This window comes from Haemaphysalis longicornis, unplaced genomic scaffold (assembly GCF_048455015.1).
Source record: "Haemaphysalis longicornis isolate Haplotype H1 unplaced genomic scaffold, Haemaphysalis longicornis Haplotype H1 scaffold_2, whole genome shotgun sequence".
NCBI lineage: Eukaryota > Metazoa > Arthropoda > Arachnida > Ixodida > Ixodidae > Haemaphysalis > Haemaphysalis longicornis.
The window spans coordinates 85,426,489-85,438,180 of NW_027526295.1; the positions used below are offsets into that span (position 1 = coordinate 85,426,489).

An 11,692-nucleotide genomic window follows, 5' to 3' on the forward strand; every position below is an offset into this window, starting at 1 on the left:
GTACAACAGGGGACACACTCGAAGACCAGGCTGACACACTCGCACAACACTTCCAACACGTTTCTAGTTCAGCACACTACACAAACACCTTCATGAAACACAAACTCGTGGCCGAAAAGAAACCTTTACATGACAATGACAGGTCAGCCACCTCTTATAACTCCGAATTCACGCTTCATGAGCTGAGGGGTGCTCTGAGCACGTGTAAACCCTCAGCTCCAGGCCCAGACAACATTACATATACAATGATACAGAACTTACACACAGACACTCTTGTAAGACTTCTTCACCTTTTCAACAAGATATGGCTTTCGGGGCACATTCCAAAGTCTTGGAGGGATGCCATAGTTGTAGCATTCTTGAAAGAAGGGAAGGACCCTTCTTCTCCCGCTAGCTATCGACCCATTGCCCTGACCAGCTGCCTGTGCAAGCTTCTCGAGAAGATGATAAACCGGAGGCTCGTGTACTTTTTGGAGTATAACGGCCTTCTCGAGAGCTGCCAGGCAGGCTTCAGGGCGGGGCGATCCACGAATGATCAACTTGTGGCACTAGAGTCGTATATTAAGGATGCCTTCGTGCATAAACAGTTCTGTTTAACTGTCTTCTTAGACCTTGAAAAGGCATACGACACCGCTTGGCGTTATGGGATCCTTAGGGACCTCAAGTCATTCGGTCTATCGGGTAACATGTTAAACACTCTTGTTAGTTACTTGTCAGACAGAACGTTTCGAGTAAGAGTTTCATGTGCACTCTCAAACGTTTACGTGCAAGAAAATGGCGTGCCACAGGGTGGCGTGTTGAGCTGCACTCTCTTCATAGTAAAAATGAACTCTCTTGGTAAGGCACTGCCACCTACAATCTCTTATTCCATGTATGTAGATGACGTGCAAATATCCTATAAGTCATGCAATATGTCAATCTGCGAACGTCAAGTCCAGCTTGGTGTAAAGAAACTTGCCGGCTGGGCAGACAAGAATGGTTTTAAATTAAATCCTGTAAAAAGCTCCTGCGTTGTGTTCTCCAGGAAGCGCGGGGTCCATATGGACCCAGACATTACTCTTAATGGCGTGTCGCTTCCTGTGAACAAGGAGCACAAGTTCTTAGGTGTTGTGTTTGACCATAAACTCACATTCATTCCACACATCAAGGAACTTAAACATAAATGTCTTAAAACAATGAATATACTTCAGGTTCTCTCCCATCAATCTTATGGTTCCGACAAAGAACTCCTACTACGGCTCTATACTGCTTTGGTTGGGTCTCGTTTAGACTATGGCAGTGTGGTATATGGGTCGGCGACTAAAACAGCGTTGCGAATGCTTGACCCAGTGCTACACTTGGGGCTTCGTCTCGCCTCGGGTGCTTTTCGCACTAGCCCTGTCGAGAGTCTGTATGTCGAGTGTGATAAGTGGAGCCTTGAGAACCAACGAACGTACATGGACTTGCTATATGCTTTTAAAATTTCATCACTGAATAATCATCCTTTTTATCCTGTCTTTAACGATACATCAACATCTCTGCTCTTTGCAAATCGCCCATCCGTTCCTCTGCCCTTTTCACTTAGAGTGAGAGAGCGAGCCTCGGATCTCAGTGCTTCGTTTTTAGATGTGTACAGGTCATCCTTTTCTAACAGTTTACCGCCTTGGCAAGTTCGCCCTGTGTCGTGCGACCTTTCTTTTATGAGACTTGACAAAAATCGTGTACCACGAGCTGCAATACTGCAGCACTTTCTGTCTTTGCAGTTTAAATACACATGTGCAGAATTTTATAGTGACGCTTCTAAAACCTCCAGTATGGTGTCGTGCGCTGCTCATGGTCCTAATTTCAATGCAGCCAGAACCATGAGCATGCACACATCAATTTTTTCAGCAGAAGCGTATGGAATTTTACTGATTGTACGACACATCCTTGAAAATCACATTCCCAATTCCATCATATATACAGATTCTTTGAGTGTTGTTCGCGCACTGTCATCGCATACACCCCCCAGAAACCACATAGTTAATCTTGTATTCTGCACTATCATGTCCGTGTATGCACAAAAGCATGAGCTGGTCCTCTGCTGGGTCCCAGGACACGCAGGGATCTCTGGGAACGAGTTGGCAGACGAGAGGGCCGGTGCGGCTGCACTCAGGAACACTGTGGACATTACAACGGTACCCTACACAGACCTCAAGCCACACATAAGACAACACCTGCGCAGAACATGGCAAACACACTGGGACGAACAGACAGACAACAAACTACATGTAATAAAGCCACACTTGGGACGGTACACAACTGACTCACACAACAGACACACGGAAGTCGCCTTGGGTAGGCTGCGGATAGGGCACACCCATGCGACGCACTCGTATCTGCTGACGGGATCATCTAGACCCCAGTGCAGCAGGTGCGGAGAGGCCCTATCCGTGATGCACATTCTCATACAATGTAAGGCACTCGACACTACACGACGCAAACACTTCCCTCAACTACACACACGACATATTCCACCACACCCGTCATACTTCTTAGGAGACGATGCCATGTTTTCTGTTCAACGCACCTTTCAGTTCCTATCAGAAGTTCACTTTTTACAGCTCATCTCATACCACCCATAGCTTTTACCCCCTGGTCCTATACACCAGCCACCTTATTTATTCTTAACCACTCTTGTTCTTCACCCTGGCCATTTACACCAGCCGTGCTCATAGCTTTTAACTGATTTTATTTGTTGTTCTCTCCTCATCAAATCACTTTGTGTTTGGCGCTCTTTGCCCATGTCGGCCTTGCGCCAATAAAATCAAACCATCATCATCACTCCATAGGTCACATGACGCCTGGATGAGCTAGCTGCTGTAAGCAGCTGTTATAGACAGTTAGGGTTGTTTTGTCAATTAGATTCGTTTTTCTCACTATTTATTTAGGCTGGAATGGTGTTGGGGGCGTTAGGTATATTTCGGGTTCTCCAATGTCTATCTGAGATGACGACGTGCATGTACAGTCGGCCAAATCTTTAACTAGCGTGCGCGAGCTGCAACTTTTCACGCCTCAGCGCCGTATGACGGAAGCCAAGTTGCGAACAGGTCGACATTAAGTCCATGCTAAGAAACCGCTGTCAGCTGGGCCCACCGTCTGCTAGGCTGTTCCATCTTAAGAGCCTCATGAATCAGAAAAATCGCCGCCCGTGCACGGTAGTTTGGCCGACTGTACGTTATTTTTTGGCAATTAGGGTTGTTCGTTTGCGGTTCGTTTTTTTTTTTTTGGAGGGGGGGGTATTTATATGCGTTAGAGGGGCTATGGGGGCTTCAAATAGGTCTTAGATGGGCATACAACTCCAGTTGCTAGCCCAGAAAACGGCTGGTGGTGTTAACTATAATGTACAGTCGAAATTAACTGCAATAAACAAGATGTAAAGCAAGACAAACAGGACGAGCGCTGACTCTCATCTAAGAATATATTCATCAAGTCGGTCTATTTATACATTCATCGAACGGGCAAGGCAAGAGGGAAATAATGAAAGAATCAGTGAGACAAATGAAACAGATAAAAAGCGTGGCGTGATGTAATGGGCAACACGTTTTTTTCCCTAATAACTTTTGCAAGAAACCTATTTCTCTTGCACTCGGTGTTATCGAGGGCTTACTGATACGCGCATCTTTTATCCTATTGAAAATAAAGGCCTCTACGACTTGCGGTTATCTTTGTGATCGGTGCCCCGTGTGCGTTGTGTTCACTGTATGTCGCATGGGTTAGAAAACGGCGCGGCGCGATAAGGAGTTAGGGTTGTGTTTTTGTTCTCCTTTGAAAACATCCACAGTATGTGCTGCCGTGCACAGGAAGCTGCGGTCATGGAAGCTCCTGTGCGCATGGGCTGTGGGATAAAATATGCTTGGCAGTCTGTGAGTAGCTGGGAGGGGGTCGTTTATCAATTCCTCCGACTTGTGGGGTTTTTTACATTGGACAAACGCAGAGGTGCCTTAAGACGAGGCCTAGAGAACAGATGCCGTTGTTAGGCACGCTGGCCCCTTTCAATCTGCCTGGCACTGCCAGTAGTGTGGCTGCCAGCCTGTACCGAATGGTACAAAGGTACTGTCGCGCCGTCGTTAACAAAGATACCGAGAAGTCGAACAGCCTTTTCATAGCAACAGGATGAACCATGCGTAAGCCCTGCGCAGCACTCAGTGCACAGAAATAGCTTTCGTGCAAATGTCATGAAGGAAAAAAAAAAACCCGACGTGCTGCCCATTGGCTCACGCCTTTTATCTCTAAAACTTTTCCGACTGTCTTTTGGTAGATTTCTTCTTCGCCTTGCCCATGAGCAGAGGGCGGTTCGCTGAAGGTATAACAGGACTGACTTCGAAATAGATTCGTAGTTTACAGTCAGCGCCCGTCCTGTTTGTCTTTCTTTGCGCCTTGTTTATAGTGCCGAATTTATACTTTGCATATGTGCCAATGTCCCTGAAGAAGACAGTGTATGACAGCTGGATATTACCGATATAACCGGCACTTGCTTACGGGGAAGAAACTTCGAGGCTCACTAAAAGGGTCAACTCACATTGAGGACGACTGAACGAGCAATGGAACGCAAGATAATAGGTGTAACATTAAGGGACAAGAAGCAAGCGGAGTGGGTGAGGAAATGAACGCGTGTTAGAGACGTATTGCAAGAAATTAAGAAGTGGGCGTGGGCAGGGCGTGTAATGTGAAGGCAAGATAACCGTTGGTCATAAGGGCAACAGACTGGATCCCTAAAGAAAGCAAGGGTGGCAGGGGGCGGCATAAAGTTAGATGGGCAGATGTGATTAAGAAGTTTGCGGGGATAAATTGGTTGCAGTTAGCACAGGACCTGGGATAAGTGGAAATCTATGGGAGAGGGTTTTGCCCTGCAGTGGGCGCAGATTGGCTGATGATGATGATGTACCTACTTTCCCAGCTAGCCTTAGCTATGCTGATGATGATGGTGTACCAACTTTCCCAGCTAGCCACTTAGCTATGATTGCCATATCCACCACCGTGACTTATACTCGGCTGTGCTATCATCATCGTCATAATCATCACCACCATCATCATCAGCCTGTCTACGCCCGCTGCACGGCAAAGGCCTCTCCCATTGATCTCCACTTACCCCGGTCCTGTGCTAACTGCGACCAATGTATCCCCGCAAACTTCTTGACCTCATCTGCCCACCTAACCTTCTGCCGCCCCCTGCCACGCTTGCCTTCTCTAGGATCCACTCTGTTACTTTCAATGATGAATGGTTATCTTGCCTTCGCGGCATGCCCTTCTACCACTGTTAATCAAATGAAGGAAATCACCGCAGTCCGCCCAGGTAGGCTTCGTTCACTGGCGCATGAGATCGTAGATCATACTAGTTAGTGCACACCCCTTGTAATTTCTATAGCAGTAGTAAGTACGGCATTCGCGCAAGACTACTATAAGCTAAGCTTTCGGACGCACTTGATTTGACAGACAACTGAATCTTCAACAAACTTGGGTAAGGTGTTTTCCAAGAGAGTATTATCGAGGCTATGATGTGGTCGGTTCGATGTTCAATAATGATGGCGAAGTTCAATAATGAGTGATGCTGATTACTAAGATGCTCGCAAGAGGCATGCCATAGTACTTGTTTCAAGGTATAGTCGCTCGGTGTTGCACAATTACTAGTATACGTAAAGACACTAGGACGAATTCAGAGGAATAGTACGACATCTGCAGCCTAAAACCGTCCAGTACTGGCCTCACCGTGGAGCCAACTCTGCCAGTTGCGTTGAATTTTTCATCCAGTGATTTGGGCGCTCACAAATAACTAGAGTTGTAGGAAACAATCAGTGCATTCAGTGCAAACAATCAGTGCATAAAGCAGCGAAGTGGTGTAAGTGTAAGCAACATGGTTACTACATGTCACATGCAACATAAATCGAATACATAGGTCGGTTAGGATGATTGTTCTTTCGTCCAAGAATAAATAAATAGGGTTATCTCAAGCACACATTTGCACTCCTTTTAAAAAGCAACATATACATACACAAAAGCTATCCTACAAGAAATTAGATTATCTTTGCAAACAGTAAAGTATTAACGCTTTTTTTTTCAACCTTCCAGCGCCTGCGAAGGATTACTTTCTGAGATGACTCGAAATAAGGACTTTTGGTACAGCTGAATCTTACGTACACCACTATCACCAAATTCAGTGACAACGTTACAATCATTCCCCGACGTGGAGCTTTCATTCCCTAAAAATGGTCGCCATCCCGCTCTGCAGAACCGGATGTCCGGCGAAGCTGTTGTACACCTTTATGTATGCTGAAGGGGGAGGGTATGAAATTTTCCTCGTCGTCTGGGCGGGCTTGTCGCTTGCGCTCGGCTTCATTGGGCGAGATCTGCTCTTTTTAGGGACACTAGTCCAGCCTAGCTTTTAAACATAATCTGCAACCTAATCTTTACCAGGAATACATGGGGGGAGGGTCCCATTGTTTACAGGTGCCTTATCATTCATAATGATCCGTAATGTGGTTTAGCTTCTTGTTTCGTGTTTTTTTAATAGCGAATACTGAGCTCTATTAGCCTGACGCATGTGCTCAGCGTCTTAGCCGAGAAATGCTGGGTTCTGCCTCGGCTTTTTGGTTACGACGCGAAATTTTTCGACCAACTAGAGGCTCGCAGCTTCACTGTGAAGCTTGGTAAATTCTCGAAAGTTATGGAGTCGACGGAAGGCCACCAGGGCTGTCTTAATATCGATGTAACTTCGGCGAGTCAGAACAGGACTTCTCGATGCGTTGTAATGGTTGTTGGGATCGCCTGGAATACTCCTGGCCAATCGCAGTCCAGGTATCAGCGAGAGAAGTCTCGCGTGTCGTGTGAAGGTGCGCATGCCCTAATTGAAGCGGGACACGACGTTATTGGTTGAGCTCGCCTGCATTCTCGCCCGCGTCCTTGCAATCCTTCGCAGGTGTCGGCGTCCCTGAACCGGTCGGTGCCGCCGTGCAATGACTTCTACGAGTTCGTATGCGGAAACTGGGCGAACGCGAACCCTGGCTACGTGTCTGAAGTTTCTCGTGCGAGCGCCGCTCTGGTTGCAAAGGCTGCGTACCGGCTCACTGACCGCCACGCGACGTACGCCAACGACTCCATCGTTTACAAGGCGGCCGCGCTGTTCTCGGTGAGAAGGCACGTGCAAAGCGAGGGGCCCCGTAATGTCATCTACCACGGGGCCTAAATGGTGCAGACTTGCAGTTACTTTGCGGTAATCCGCGTTCAACTAATTTCAATCAAATGAAACTAGTTAATAAAAATGTGAATAATGAAAATGGAAAGCTGTTTCCTGCAAATTGCATTTTTAGTTAAGATATAATCCAACGCACCGAACGGCTGAAAATCAAAGAATATTTATTTATTTATTTATTGACCTACTGCTAGCCTGAGCGCCAGGCTGTAAGCAGGAATGAATGGCATGCGCAACCTCGAGAACTTCCACGACTTAACAACACGGAGGAGGGCAGATCATATGACAATGACGGGGACAACAGTAAAATATCATACAATATTTAGATATGAATGTGAACATTTTCGACAGCACTCTGTCTCGTTGGGTTAAACTTGAGCAAACGCCCTTGGTTGGTGTAATTGCCTCTTCCTCAATATTTAGATTTATATGCGTACACTTTCACGTACCCAATAGCAAGAAAGAGGACTTGGTAACGAACCATTTGCACAGATAATACAACAAGCATGGTCACGACGCAGCCGTTGCAGATTAAGATAACGCAGAAACATCTGGACTGCAACTAAAACGGGACGAAATAACGGCGGTTTTGTTTACGAGTGCAAGTAGGAAAAGGCAGTCAGTCGTACTAAAAAGTTATTCCAATCTGCTGCTGTGCGTGGAAAAAGCGGCGGAGCTTGCATTAATAGTGCAATTCGGAAACAGAAGAGCTGGCGGCTCCTTTCCCTTCGTCGGAGACTCGGCTGTCGCACCTCACACAGATTTCCGAACTTGCCGCTAAAAGTTCTGCATGGCTGGCATGCCCGGCTGGCATGCCAAAGTGGACCGCGTTAGCACGCGCTAGAACCGGCGGCAACCGGCTCCACGAGCTCGCCGTCTGTACAGCGAGCTGTTCTGTACTGCCCACCTCGCGCGAACGCACGCGAAAAGCACGCGAAAGATCACGCCACGAACAGTGGGGAGATTTTTTGCGAGCTCGAGCTTAAACAGCTCGAGCTCGCAAAAAATCGAGCTCGCACCAAGCTCGAGCTTAAACAGCTCTGCTGTTAAAATACTGTGAGCGAGAGAAAAAAATCTTTGTCCTTTTTTGAGTGTTGAGCTCATGTTGAGCTCTGTTGGCTTGGTTGTAAATAATATTATTAATATTGGGTTTGCGAATTTATTATAATATGTGAGAAAGGAAAACTTTAACCAAGCACAGCTGCGTCAGGTCGGGCTTTGTCCAGGTTTTCTGCCTGTAAAAAATGGGGGGATGTGCGGTAGCTATAAGGGATAAAAATAAACAAACTGCTTTCTTTTTCTCATTTTCACTACTATTATTTGACTTTTGTGATTCCATACTGCTGCTGCATATTCTATAATAAAGGTCTGATATACATTTTCCCCGCACGGGGCACCTTGTGTATTATGGTGACGGTACAGACAGACAGACAGAAAAACTTTATTTCGGTTAATGCCATTCAGGTCGCGCTTGTAGCCGGTGGCATCCACTCACCAGCGACCTCCTCAGCCCTGTCAATTAGCCGGACCTGAAGGTCCGGATCGGAGCTGCGGAGCGCGGCCTCCCAGTGCTCCTCAGTGGTGATCAGTGGGAACGGATCCTGGGGGCATGCCCATATTATGTGAGATAGGGTGGCGTGTTCACCGCACAGGTGGCAGGCTGCAGTGGGGTAGAGACTTGGGTGTACGTGGGTAAGACGGGCTGGGTTGGGGAAAGTGTTCGTTTGTAGCAAACGCCAAATATGAGCTTTGCGGTTATCTAATTGCTGGTCCGCCGGTGGGTATATCCGGCGGGACAGGCGACAACGCGGACACTGAGCCCCCAACTCGCCCTGTAACGAACCGTGGTAATGAGATTTAAAGGAGCCATGAAGACAAAATACAAGTTTGTTTTATTCGGAAGATTTCGACTTTTATATTGCCCCCAGTGCTTGTCCGGATACAAACGATGCTTTATTCACTGAACAATTAATCTGTAGCGTCCACTTCGTCATCAACAGCAAGCGCCCACCATCATCATCATCGGCCGCTGCCTCCATCGTCAGCAGCGCGTGGCCTCGACACACGGCGAGGCACGCGCCACAGAACATCATGGCTTCCGCGCTGCTCGGCCGCACTCCACGGGCTGCTCCCTGATTCTCGGCCCATGTTGTCGTCCCCACGCAACTCTAAATAAATGTAGGCCCTGCCGCACCGTCTCATCGGTCGCCTACATAATTGGTGACCCGGACGTCGGCAGCATGGAGCCCCACTTAGCTTGCCCTCTGCCACCCTACCCGGCCTTCGAGCGACCCCACCCCCGAGCCTGGTTCGTAAAAATGGAAGCGCACTTCTTCATTCGCGGCATCGACTCACAGACCGAGCGCTACCGCACCACCACCGCCCTGCTTCCGGCCGACCTACGCTGTGAGCCGCTAAAACACTGTGAGCGGCCCTACGACACGCTACAGGCTTACGTGATGGCGCGCCTCGGCTCGAGTCATTCCCACCACCAGGACGCTGCGTCGCCCCCTTCTATGGTTTCCGCGCACGCAATTAGGCACGATGGAACCGGAACTGCGCCGTCCAGCTTGCAGCTGCCCTCGTGCCTCAATGAATTTTCGACACGAGAGCGAAGCAAAGTTGCACCACCACCCGGCTTCGCTGAACGTCACTCATCCACGTTCGGCCACTCTAATCTGGCTGCGCCCTCGCACTCGACTCCTGGCGATTCCACCATGCCACTCGATACAACTGTGTTGCCACCTCGCCCACCGTTCTACCCCAAGAAACCCGAGGTGTGGCTTATGCAGATGGAGTGCTATTTCGACCTGTACCACATCACAGCCCAGGAGGAACGTTACTCCCTGATGTATGAGCTCCTGCCATCAAGCTTAGCCTCCAGCTTGCCGCAGCCTGGAGGCCAGCCCTACGACGAGCTCAGGACCGTCCTCCTGACGCGCTACGGTCGGTACCTAAAACCACCCACGCCAGCCGCCCGGCCTTGCACCACCCCGGTCGGGGACCTTGTTCCTAGCAACAGCACGCTGGCGTCGGCGGTACCACCCTGCGACGGTACCACGGCAACTGCGACCACGCTGTGCCCCGTGGATGGCAGCCCAGAGGCAACGACAATGAAAGACTGCGCCTTACGTCCTAGCAGTCCGTCGCCCAATGTATCTGCACTGCCTCCCCGCAGCACTCAAGCCCCGGGCTGGCTCCTCAAGAAACCGTTCTTACCACCTTTCGTGCAAGCGGCTCCTGTCGACCCAAGTGCAACTTCGTGAACCAATACAACATTTTCGTCGACACAGTTGGAGACGTCACTCGAAGGCGCTGCACCACGACGCACCTCGACCATCTGTGCTGTGGCTGACGCGTCTATTACGGTTCCCCTGCCGCCGCCGCAAATCACGCACGAGACGCACACTGTTGTACTCGTTCCCAACGTTGAGGAAAGCCCGTCTTCCAGCGACCTGACCACCATGGCTGAATGAACGCTGAGTTTGCGAGCCGCAAGTCCCGCACGTCTAAAGAATCAGCCACGAGGTCCATCTCATGAAAACGCGCCCTGTTCGGTCTCGAAGCGCCCCCCCCAACACTCATGTGCGCCGTCGTGCACAAAAGTCGCCGCCGGCGCTGCAAGCGCCCACCCCGAAGGCGGTCTTCTGCGCTGGTAAAACAGCAGGAATCTCACGTCGACCGCCTGCTTCGGCTCTGCCAACGCCGGAGGCGCGTGCGCTGGGTCCGTCGTTGGTTTCTGGCTCATCACAACCTGCTTTCGACTTCCGCAAGACGGAACCGGCGCAGTCCCGGTCGGCGTCACGTACCGGCTTCGCGTCACGCATGCGAACCGACGCTGCGTCTGAGGCCATTCCTTCCACTCCAACTTCAACGCCGTCATGCTGTTTTTACACCGGCACACTGACGATGTGGAACGCTGCACTTCCAGCGCCCACCAGAACCCTTCCGTCATCTGCATAGATGTGAATGCCCGCCGCAGCCTCAGAATAAACCCTTCGACTCGTGCTAAAGCTCGTCCGTTACTCCATTCCCAGCCCAGGCCACCGGAGGCTGTAATGCCGTCCGAAAGTTCTCATGACGACAACTTGGACTGTTACGGGACTACCCAAGGAACTCTGACCGCGGACACACCCTGTACGTAGCTTTCATTGTAAGTTAGTTGTTCCTGTTCTTTTCTTTTGTCGCGCTCCGCGCTAGGGGGGGGAGCCCTGTAGCGGCCACTTCGTCATCAACAGCAAGCGCCCACCATCATCATCATCGGCCGCTCCCTCCATCGTCAGCAGCGCGTGACCTCGACACACGGCGAGGCACGCGCCACAGAACATCATGGGTTTCGAGCTGCTCGGCCGCACTCCACGGGCGCTCCCCGACTCGCGGGGCTTCCGCTGCCTCCGAATTCTCCTCTGAAATAAATGTAGGGTAAGCCGCACGACCACATCGGCTCCCACAAATCAATTTAGGTTAAAATTTTGATTTTCACGC

General features: G+C 49.8%; 1 protein-coding gene across 1 annotated transcript in view; it reads left to right on the forward strand.

Moving 5' to 3' along the window:
• LOC144168145 (uncharacterized) overlaps positions 1-10,683 on the forward strand; it is a 37,767-nt gene extending 27,084 nt beyond the window's left edge. Inside the window, exons 3-4 of the mRNA XM_077697193.1 lie at positions 6,935-7,144; positions 10,501-10,683. Coding sequence (XP_077553319.1) covers positions 6,935-7,144; positions 10,501-10,683 — 393 coding nt within the window. The remainder of the gene's footprint in view (positions 1-6,934; positions 7,145-10,500) is intronic.
• The last annotated feature ends 1,009 nt before the right edge of the window (positions 10,684-11,692 follow it).